This window comes from Bactrocera oleae, chromosome 4 (assembly GCF_042242935.1).
Source record: "Bactrocera oleae isolate idBacOlea1 chromosome 4, idBacOlea1, whole genome shotgun sequence".
Taxonomy (NCBI): Eukaryota; Metazoa; Arthropoda; class Insecta; order Diptera; family Tephritidae; genus Bactrocera; species Bactrocera oleae.
The window spans coordinates 42,990,943-43,003,258 of record NC_091538.1 but is presented as its reverse complement, the minus strand read 5'-3'; the positions used below and the strand labels follow the sequence as shown (position 1 = coordinate 43,003,258).

The window sequence follows — 12,316 nt, the reverse complement described above, 5'->3', positions numbered from 1 at the left end:
TTCTGTGAATGAGTCAATAAAAATTGTTTTTTTGTTTTCTTAATTTTTTTATACAAAGTATGCAACAAGTACATACAAATGCTTTAATACAACATTTTTTCATTTGTTTCTACTTTTCTATTTTAACTTCTATATTTTTGCCGTAATCGTGATCAACGGAGCAGCCACGACAATTGTACATGCATACCTTAGAGAATTTAACCTTTTCGGCCACGTACAAGGTTGGTATTATCGCCCAAAATACCCACAATGTCGCCAAGGAAAGTGAAATGAAGTGGTTAATGATCCAGACACCGTCGTGTGCGAAATGGTACAACTACAATTTCAACATTTGCCGTAAGTTTAAACAACAAAATTCTTAAAATAGTTTATTTACTTGTTAATACAGGGTGCAGCATTTCATATGTCCGTTTATAAACATCGAATAGCTGTGAAATTTATCATTGATTGCATTCGTCAGACGAAAATTGACTGAAGGACTAACATTCTTCTAAAAAAATCTAGAAAAGTTATTGCCGGTTATTAGGTTGAACCAGACGGCTTATGTCAGAAATAGATGATATTGACTCGAAACGAATAGTTTTCGATTTTACTCTCTTGACTTCTTGTGGGATTATTTGCTAAGTACAGTATACACCAGTTAGTCTCAGACCATTATCGAATCTTAGACAAACATTCGTGTCGAAGGCATGGCTCCAAAGCCTGAGATGCACGAAAAAGTATGAAAAATATATAAATTAAATAATAAATATTTAAATAATTTTTTTTTTTTTTCAAAGTTAACAATGTTTATCAAGAAACCTGATGGTGCACCCTATATGTTACATTCTAATATCTGTATAAGTTTGAAAGTATTCATGATTGATTGTACTCTGCAATAAATTGAAGGTTACTAATCGTTACACGGTACTCTGTAGTGAAAAATCCCATGTGATTTTTAAATTAAATTATTTTCTCAGTAATAACGCAAATAATATTGTGTAAATGTACTTCTTGTTTCACAGAAACGTTTTGATTCAAATATTGAGAAAGAAATAGTTCATTAAATCAACAAACATTTAGTGAGGGACTCAGGGTACATCATCATGATCCCAGTCATATAGGAAAAAAAGTAATTAAAAGGAAAGGAAAGGACATTCTGAAATTGCATAAATCAATGGATGATCTAAAGAAAGTCCATATCATTTAATAGATCACCGATAGAGGGCGTACCAACAAATTGATATGATAGCCACAAAGAACACATAAAATGAACTAATTATTACCATAGCTATCATAAGACACTTTTATCTTAAATCTTTCCTTCAGAGACTAATTAAGGTGGGATCAGCGAAGTTTGGCGATTATGTGGAATGTGCCGAAACGTTAGAGCATTACGGCGGCAAATGCTCAATTTTCTTACACTTAAGTAAAAACAATTGGGCAATTTAAATTTTTATTTGCGATCTTTGAATATATTTAACTTAAACCAATAAGGAAGGCAACTTGCAAGAATCAAATGCCTTCAATAGCGGACAATACTTCATGTTATATAAAAAATTTTGCGAAAAAAAATTACATCCATTATTCGAAGAAATCGTGAATAAATACAATCCAATTTGGTATCTTCTTGATTTAGATCACTAACTTACACTCAATTTTATTGCTTTATTTTAGTTCGCGTCAGCTAAATTATATTAAAAACATCTTCAAATGAGATATTGAACAGTTTTCGTTTGATTTGGACAATTTTTAGTCATAAGGTGACATACTTTAAAGACATTATTAGTGCAAAGTTCTATCCCGTTATATTAATTGGCGTTTTATTTGTATATTGGAAAGTGAAATAATCAGACTATTTCTCGACTAATGGTCGATTAAGAGAACGACTTAATTAGTACTCAATTAAATTATAGATTTCTACCTTCTTTCTACTGACTTTCTCACGCCTATTCATACATACACGGAGCCTTCCAAAACAAACCGTACTTTAAATTTAAATCATACAATATGCAACCAAATTCAGCACCTGACTTCATGTTGATCGGATAACAGATATTAAAGTTGCAGCCATTTCAAAAAAAGAAAAAGTGTGCAATTGTTCCATTTATATGAAAAAAGGTTATGCTAATGATTGTACGAGCCGTTCACCAGATTATACGTGGCTTATACGATTTAAAAATGATCGTGAGGATTTAAATGATGACCAAAGGCTAGCTCGTCCAGAAGCTCATGATGAATTGGTTGAAAAGTTCGTGAAATTATTGGTATCGATGCAAAATTTACTTCGAGAATGTTAGCTGAGGGCTTCAATAAGACTAAAAACATTATTTGTACAATTTTAACTGAAATTTTAGGTGAAAGAAATATCTGTGTGTGTTTTGTTTCACAGAATCAAATGAATACCGAAAAATTAACGACTTTTTTAAAAAAGACACACTGAAAGATATTTTGTTCACTTGTATATATGTGCATATATATATAACCATATCTCTTACCGATTATGAACCAATAACTATATTTATTTATGTCTATATTCTACATAATACGAGTATACCACTTTTTAATCCAAATTCTTGTTAATAATAATGTTGCCACGTTTTGTTTAAATTATTTATTTTACACTCTTAAACAACTTTGGTACGAATTATTTAGTTCCGTAACTGTTCTTGCAGGTTTGTTGGTTATCGGAATCTCCCTTACATTTTACAACTTCGAATTTCACCCGTTTTGACATTCAAGTCAGATTGCGCGGTTACAATTCTCTATTTTTAGACGTGCAACGGAACTTTAAATTTTTTTGTCATAAACGAAGTAATGTAGTTGTAATATAATTTGTGTCCTTTGCAAGCAAACTATGTGATGATATGTATAAAGTTAACGTAATAATGTAATCACAACTAACGTAAGTAACTTTCGAAACCCGATACTTTTATAATAAAATAATATAATACTTAGGATAAAATGTAAAGCAAGATGAAAGGTTAATAGCGTATAACAATAATAATAATAATAATAGATTTGAAACGGAATAAAGTTTATGGTCATGTAAAAAGGAATCCACTACTCTTACATTAAATTGAAGGTTTTATTTGGCACAGTTACAATACAATCAGCGGACTTAGGAGAAGTATGCACCGTTTTGTTCGATAATTTGGCATTTTGAAAATAATTTCATAATGCCACTCACATAGAAACCATCGACCATTTTGGCAAAACCACGAAGTTTGTAACACCCAGAAGGAAACGTCTGAGATCCTATAAAATATATACATCATCATGATGATCAGCATGATAAGCTGAGTTGATTAAGCCATGTCCGTCTGTCTGTCCGTCTGTATATATGCAAACTAATCCCTTAGTTTTTAAGCTATCGATCTGAAATTTTGCAAATGTCCTTTGCTCACTAAGAACCACTATAGCATACAGCTGCCATACAAACTGAACGATCGGAATCAAGGTCTTGTAAGGAACCGAAGTTAACGTATTTCCTTGTTATTTTACCTAACGTTATTAGTAGCTAATTAAATTAACATGAAACCCCAAGTGTAATAGAAAGGACAAAATTTGATGAGGCTTGGTCCTTGTAATAAACCACTTTTGCTTTTTCAGACATTATTGTGCACCTCCCTCTTGCCTATGACCTCGTCACTTTGTATCACAGCCATTTGCTATAGTGGTCCGATATCGGCCGTTCCGACAAATGAGCTGCTTCTTAGTGAGAAAAGGACATTTGCAAAATTTCAGATCGATAGCTAAAAAACTGAGGGATTAGTTTGTATATATACAATCATATGGACAGACGGACAGACATACAGACGGACATGGCTAAATCAACTCAGCTCATTATACTGATTATTTCTGTATATATTTTAAAGGGTTTCCGACGTTCCCTTGTGGGTGTTACAAACTTCGTGGCAAACTTTATATACCTTGTTCAGGGTATAAAAATTATTTTACACTCTGTGCTCTGTGGGTTAGGTAAAGCACATATTTTTCAACAGATACTTGTGCTATATAACATGTTATCTATATATTGTGATCTCTATACGTCTATATGACATGATCTCTATGTATTGGAACTCCTACCAAAATAAAATACTTTTTTGCTCTCAACTCAACTGTCCATTAATTAGGTTTCAACTATCTTAAAGTATCTCTTTGAGCATCTTTAAAAATCTCATTATTGTCGTTTGCTTTAAACTTAATTAAATTTTATTTGTTTAAATATTTTGGCTTTCATTGAAACATGCTCGGTTATTAACACGAAGATGACAATTATTACTGGAATTAATCAATTACGGCCAATAAATGTACAGTCCATCAGGCAGTGAATCAGTAATACATCAATTACACACATCAAAGCTTTCATGCTGACAGGAAGCGATATGTCGTCATTATGTCTTTTCTACTGTCCACTCCATCAATTTAATTCAATGAATAGTGATAGATTATCGACGGTGTGCATTGTTATTGCATTATACTCACACATACTTATAAACGAGGGACATCTTCCACATGCGACCTGTCAAGCACGTTGTCTTAAAAATATGTTTGCAATTGAACTGCATATCGCTAAGAGCAAATAGGAGTACGTGGCTTAATCAAAATTTACAGAAGGGGTAGTGGTCAATATTTTCACAAAGAAGAACTTAACAGCTAGATATAATTAAGGGTCAATAGTCAACTCCGATCCGGCCTGTGTTGCAGATTGAACTCATACACTTATAGAACCCTGCAGCAGTTGCGAAAAAATCTCATATGGCAAATCTCAGCAATTCAACGGTCCTGCACTGCCTCCCCCTGCGGGTAGGAGTAAGAATTTACCCGCGGTAAGGCATGCCTTTCGTAAGAGGCGACTAAAAGTCAATATGCACTATGACTGTTATTATGTACATTGCTCAGTAATATCAGCATAGTATGTCAGAAATAGTGCTATAATACTCAGCTTGAACTGATATTATAGACTTTAAATGAAAAGGCAAATAAAAAGACATTTGAAGTTCAAGCGACAAATGTCACCAGTCATTGAGTAATGGGTAGCTCAACTGGCAATAGTTTAGGCTACGTAGTCTGACTGGAGACTCAACTCTGGTACCACGGGGAGCAGAAAGCTCTTGGAATTCGGCCCCTTTGGGGAGATTCGTGGTGGCTGTTTTTGAAACCTAAATGCAGATAGAACTGAAAATTCAGCCTAACTGTTTTTTCAGTTCTAAAAAAAAGTTGCAAAAAGCAACTGGGTTCCGTACCCGAAAACGGATGAGGTTTTAGGTCGGCCTCGAATCATACCAAGATGGTAGTGTGTGCCCAGACACACTGCCACTGGTATCCAAATAAATACTTGCAAATAGCTCGTATTATTTGGGGCGCTTATCAACGCATTGTATTGATACGTTGTGTTTTGGAACACCGTGAGGTAAGGCCGTCGCCGGCAGGTACTCACGTAAATCAACAACGAAAGTTGTCCTGCACCGGAAACCGCAGGCTTCCTGAAACTCAAAGCTCTAAATATATCTAAAAGAAGAAAAAACGGTAACTTCGGTTGCACCAAAGTATAATACCGTTCGCAAATAAAAAAATTTTCATACAAGACCTTGCTTTTGATCATTCAGCTTGTATGGCAACTATATCCTATAGTGATCTAATATTAACAATTTTTTCGGAGATTGTATCGTTGCTTTATCCATAATAAATTTCTTCCAATTAAGAAGGGTTTTATACATGACCTTGATTTTGATAGTTCAGTTTGTATGAGAGCTATATGCTATAGTGATCCGATATCGGGGGTTCCGAAAAGTGAGCAGTTTCTTGGGGAGAAAAGGGCTTAACAAAATTTCACATCGATATCTCAAAAACTGTGAGATTTGTTCGCGTATATACAGAAGGACAGACGGAGTTCAAATTCATCAAAATCGAATTCGACACGTAAAAAATTTTCAATCGAAAATTTTCTTGCGATCATTAATGCCATCGATACCCTGCTTTACCATAAGGAAACTGTTTTATCGACGTCGATAAGGAAAGACATTTCAATCTAAAATTCTCATAAGCATTTTTTAGCATTTTTGATTTTCCTTAATCTCTTATTGAAGAGTTATTTTGTTCTCTTTGTATTTTTTGTTTGGTGTACAGGATACATCAGTATCTGCAATAGTATCCATTGTCTGGTCAGGCGTTAAATATAATGATTCATTTTATATTTGGGGCTGGGAATAAATTGCATCAATTGGTCTCTAATTACTGGTACTCTTAGCAAGGATCTAATCCGAAATATTTGTTGCAGTTACTGAACATCAAGAAGTGAACATCAAGAACTTTGAATGCCTCTTAATGGGGTGTGTGTACTGCTGATCTTTTTTCGGAGTGGACTTAAAGTTACTGGGCTGAAGAACCCTCCCTTCTTCCAAAAATTTGTTTTGCGGTTTTTATAAACATTTCTTTTTAATTGAAAACTTAAAATAACCGCATGATTATTCTTCATACCTTTTTCCATTTTAGTGAAAGTCACTTAACTTTGTATGTATGTACTTCAAATTAATTTTTGTTGGTGTGTTTTTGTTTCTTATCTCTAAAATACACATTTAAACATAATTAGTGTGTCTCCAGCAATTTTTCCCATATAAATACAGAGAAATGGCCCATTTTTAAGTTAAGTAAGTGGTGATTAGACCCAGTTTATAGGGTTTTCGACATTTCCTTCTGGGTGTTACAAATTTCGTCGCAATCTTAATATATGTATATAAATAATCCTGACAAACTGAAAAGAGTACATTCTTCATATGTATACCAAGCGAAGGTATAGACCGATATCGCTCATTATTTGTACTGAAGCACATTATGCCAAGCGAAATTGTTCCCGCCTAATTGAATTAAGACATCTCAAATCACATCGCGATCGATGTACAGACAGAGATTTGAAGTCAACAAGACGAACGAAAACCACCATCAGTTTTCACACAATTTTATAGATATATAAAAGTTTGTGGAGGTAAATATATGAACTGGAGATACTCAAAAACTGGGAGACTAGTTCGCGTATCTACAAATGGACATGGCTAAATCGATTCAGCTCGTTACGTTGATAATTTATTGTAAATATATACAAACATGGCGACAAACTTAATATACCCAGTTCAGGGTGAAAGGCGTGCTAATATTGATGTAAACATGTGTTTATTTTATGACTGAAAGAAAATAGAATTGTATCGCATCAATTTCAACACAAGAAATCTTTCGCAGAACCTAAATCTAATACTTAGGCAATAGTGACATTAACTAATCTGAATACATTGATAGTAATTGTGAAGCTATACCGCTCCATATGGTTGGAAAGCCCCCTTTGCATACCGCTATACCCCTCTTAAGCCAACACCACTACAGTATGTTCCTGAGTAAATATGCGAGCACTTGTATTGATAATAGAGGTAATCACTGCGAATTCTAACCACCAAGCGGTAGATGAGAACACTGAACAATATCGGTTGAAATGTGTATTAAATTTAGTTGCATTGTACAGCATTGCAGTACTATTATTACAAGAAGTGAAGGGAGATACGACAATGCATAATACTAAACAATTCTTTGAAGCATTAATAATCCCTTTTCGGTTGATAATTGGTGAGATCACGTCTAGCAGTGGTAACGTTGGTTATAAACTTATTTGCAGACGCTTTAAATGCATTGGAATCCAGCAAATTCAATGCATTTAAATTCTTCTGTTCATGGAACTTGTTTTACCTTAAGCTGTGCGTCATTAAAGTAAATGCAAACTGCAGATATTGGATATGGAAATATGCTAAGATTACAGCTAGAGATTCTTCATATTGTAAATACCTTTTCCAACAACCTGACACTGTGGAAAAAGCAGGTCTCTTTAGTTGCTTTGGTAACTACTTTATGGAATCTTCTTTTTTCTGGAGTACAATAGAAAGTAAATAAGGCGTAGCTAAGTTTGAGCCAGCAGAGTTTCATCTTATAATGAAAAAAAGAAATTTTAAATTATTTTACATACGATTTCGTAAAAGGGTAGACTGTATGTATGTATGTGTCTATGCTGGTTACTGCTGCTGTTGTCTAAATGAGAAGTCCAAAAAGTCACGTACGGAGTTGGGTGTCAGTCAAGGCATGTTGCAAGCACCTGAGTAGTACTTTTGTATGTGTAGCAATATTAAAAAGAATGTCAGTGTGACAACTTGTGTATTGAGTTTTGCTTATATACTTATCGATATTCTATTAATGGTCAATTCTCTGAAAAAATTTAGTTCATTTAACTACATTTACAAGTACTTAGATATTAATATTATAGTTAACGTTGACACGCCCTTCTTTAAAATATTTAATTTACTATACGCTTATGAAATCAATGCACAAAATTTTTTCTATTCCTTGTTATTTGTTTTTCAGTTATAGTATATCTGTGCGGATTGGAGAGACAAAATGCCAGAGAGAAAATGTTTTCTTGCTGTCTTCTTAGCAGCTGCGACACTTTCTCTTGTAAGCGAATCCAATCCAGATTGCATTTATTAATCTATGTTCTTAGGCAGTGTTCTTTATTAACTGTTGTTAGTTTGAAAACCTTCCTTGAATAATGTTGATACGCCTACCTGCACGCCAAGAAATATAAACAAAAAACTTTTAGAAACTTTTGAAATTGCTGCAATTCGAATCCAGGTTCCAAGCATCTTAGTTTCGATGTCTGCCTAAAATTCGACAAACTTTTATACGGTTATTTCGTCGGCTCCACCTTTATTACCTTTTAAGTTCCTGTGTTCCTGGACATATGGATATTTATAGGAAAGAATGGGATAATGTGATCAGCATTCAAGTTGGTAGTTATACCAAATGATAAATATTGGACACTTGTCATGTCCATAATATGTCGTTATACAAAAAAGATGCTGTTATTCTGTAAAAACTAAAGATATTTTGAGTAATGTTAAGTAATCAAAAATAATATATGAATATATTGTTGTTCAAAGGTAGGCCTGGCCGCACCCATGAACTAGCGGGTGACTTAACTACCCTTTATATAGAGAGGTCTGCTACCGAAACTGATATGAAATCGGTCAACAAATTTCGTAACCTTTACGTAATTATAAACCAATGTCTTATATATAACATAATGTAAAGCAAAAGTAGATAATAAATGGCATTAGTCTATGTCTACTGAAATCCATTTATCTAACCAACTCTAGAGTAATAATTTGCTCATCGTCTGGTTAAATTTAATATTATTATTTTAGGTAATTAGTGAGAGATTATTATAAATATGGCTTAATTTATTTATGAGAACGGCATTATTTTATTAAAATTTTTAAGAGTATGTAAAAAGGTGTCCTAACTAAACCCGTTCTACTTCTTAAAATAAAGATTATCCTTACTTTTATTAAAGATTAACATTATATAAATAAACAATTTAATATTTTATATTTATTTTTTATTAGCACCATTTGCCCCCAAAGGATTAAAAGTTAAGCGCAAATATGTCAGAGGAAATATTTATTCACTATATATTAGTTGGAAAAAGGCTAAGCATGCGATAAGCTACTACATCATAACTGTGGTGGATCGTATAGGTGTTGGACGTGATTATAAATTTAATGTTAGTAAGGTAAGTACACAAAATGTATATGTGCACTTTTGACAATTAGTTTGAAACCTTTTTTAAATTTTTTTGAATGAAAAATTGTAAATTTAAAATCAATAGCAAAGCACCGACCGCAAAATAGATATAAAATATTTATTGGAGTACTTTAAAATAGAGATATTTTATTGTATTTTTATTTTTTTTCTACTAAATGTGTTATATGATATGATTTCATTTCACACTGCACTCTTCGCAGACTTTAACCATTCGACCGGAACAACTGGTAGTCAGAAGGGGCAAGGTCAGGGAAAGCTTCCTAGCCGCTGTTATTCCAAATCGCTTTTAACCATCATCATAAATTTCCACCAAAATACAATGAGTTTCGGCTGAGGTTTTCTTCATATTAAAGTAATGAAAAAGAATTTCCTAACTCCCCAACACTCTTTCAGGCGACATTCTTTTTTCTCATAATGCAAAGTATGCGCCTTTTTATCCATACTGAATTTACTTTGTATTTATAATGAAAACCAAAAATGTAAATTTACCATATAAACCCATTCTTATTCTTTGCAGGATAGCATAACATTTTTAATAGAAGAAATCGAACTAAACGGTACACTATATGATGTGCATTTGATGGCCTGCACCCCGGGTGGCAACACTACCACCGTTCTGCAGGAGATCAACAGTCAAACCCTAGTTTTGCCAGGTAATACATACATATACATACATATAATTCGGAAAACTTCCAAACACAGACTAGTTAAAAAGGGCTTCTTCAATAATCCAATCGTATTTGCTTAATGCCATTCTCAAATGGGTTAATTAGTTAAGAGGAAAATTAACTAATCGTGTTTAGTATTCAAACGCAATTTAGCTTAAATAATTAGTATATGACAATGAATAAAAAATTTTAAGACTTTATTTGTGAAGACCGTGAAAATAAAATGAAATGAGTGAATTTTTCCTTTGAAATTTTCTTAATTACCCAAATAGTACTGTTTTTGAACGTGGCTTAGATTACTTTAAAATTGTAACTGTTAAGAGCAAGATTTGTCAATATTAAATACGCCTGATATAATTTTTCATATTTTATAAAGCAAAAAAATATAATAGTCCAAGATCTGGTTATTAAAACTTTAGTTTTAGCTACGAATAAAACCAATTTTGATATTTTTCTGATTTTTTTCTCTTGTGCTGTTTTTTATACTCTATAAAAAAAGAAAAAGTATATCGTATAATACCTCATGTGGTATGAGCAACGCATAATGTACTATGTTTTATGGTAAATCACTTGTATGAATGCTCAGGTCATTTGATATACATACTTGTATATATAACTTTAACTGCGTATAACTTTTAAAGGATTGTTTTAATGGAAAAACTCAACACGCCCTTTTTTGTAGAGCGCTAAATTTTGTATCAGAATATCAATTTCGTAAAGTTATAGATTTACTTACTTAATGCATATACCAAAAACTCCCATGTTATATACAAGGGTAATAGCAATATGATTTAAGCATGGCTTAAATTGAAAATAAAGAGCTTGGTTACGTTGGATCCTTATTTTTAGAGCAAAAATTGAAACTTCTTTGCCTTTGCAAATATACAATCAACTTAAAAAATAACGCATACCCTATATTATAAAGCCGAATAAATAAAGATTCGCAAAATTTCAAATATGGTTGGTGGGAGTTGTAACAACCCACTTGCATTACACAAATTTTCAAATCTACATGCAGGTCACTCTTTATTTCCACTTCAAAGGGGGTAGACCCTGTTTTCTTAATATCTCAAATTTTCTTCATTTATTCCTTATTGTTCGCGTAAGGCTGTTGAAAAGATCTAGCGAAATTGCTTCGCCTCAATTTTCTGATTTGTATAATTCTATATCTGCGTAAATTATATTATGATTTCACCAGTAGCTCTAAAGAGAATATTGTACTATTACTTTTAATTGTAACTTAAACCCTTTTCTGCAAAAAGCCATGTATCTTAAAATTCGTCAATAAAGTCTGGTTAAGGTTTTCAGCTTTATCACACTGCAAAAGCTTTCTCCGAAACGTTTACGATAAAAACAAAAAAATTTTAAGAATAAAATAATAAATGGAGTAAAATTCTGAAAAATTTGTATTCATACATAGATTAGCGGAGTCTGCCCTTTTGTCATTCGGTTCACAAAGTTGAATAAATGGATTCCCGGTTCCCACGGGTAACTGCTAATTTTTTCTTTATGCCACTATTATTTGTTATTTTGGTATTCTTTATGTCTCTGCTACTACAACGTAAAAACAAAAACACTTTACCGCCACCATTTATTTACTTACTTTATGTACAGCAATTAATTTCTATTAACATTTGTGTTTTTAATTTGTTTTACACTTGTTCTTTTTCCCTTCTTACATACTGTTCGTTGTTTACCGTCTTTAATTTCGCGGAAGCCAGATAAGAGCACAAGTGTTGCCTTTCTAGTGATCGGCGGACCAATCGGCCTCCTCACCATTATCGTCATGTGGATCTTCCTTCACCATCGGTGTGCAAAATATAGAAGACATCAGAAGCGATGCGAATATTTTCAGGTAAGTCAAAGACTTTAAGAATAAATAACTAAATATAGAATAGACGGCTTAACAGTATGCTCTGAATTAAATCTTGGAACTACCAAATTTTTATGGAAAATTATTAATTCTCAGCAGAATTATTCGCAACATGTTGCAAAGAGTAAAAGAGTTTTTTAACCATAACGCGTGT

At 32.9% G+C, this 12,316-nt stretch overlaps 1 protein-coding gene across 2 annotated transcripts in view; it reads left to right on the top strand.

Annotated features, from left to right (window-relative positions):
* Positions 1–12,316, top strand: part of tor (tyrosine protein kinase receptor torso) — a 106,168-nt gene that overhangs the window by 58,466 nt on the left and 35,386 nt on the right. For both annotated transcript variants that reach the window (XM_014232042.3, XM_070108200.1), the window contains exons 6-9: positions 165–336; positions 9,423–9,589; positions 10,139–10,274; positions 12,011–12,144. In XM_014232042.3, coding sequence (XP_014087517.2) covers positions 165–336; positions 9,423–9,589; positions 10,139–10,274; positions 12,011–12,144 — 609 coding nt within the window. The remainder of the gene's footprint in view (positions 1–164; positions 337–9,422; positions 9,590–10,138; positions 10,275–12,010; positions 12,145–12,316) is intronic.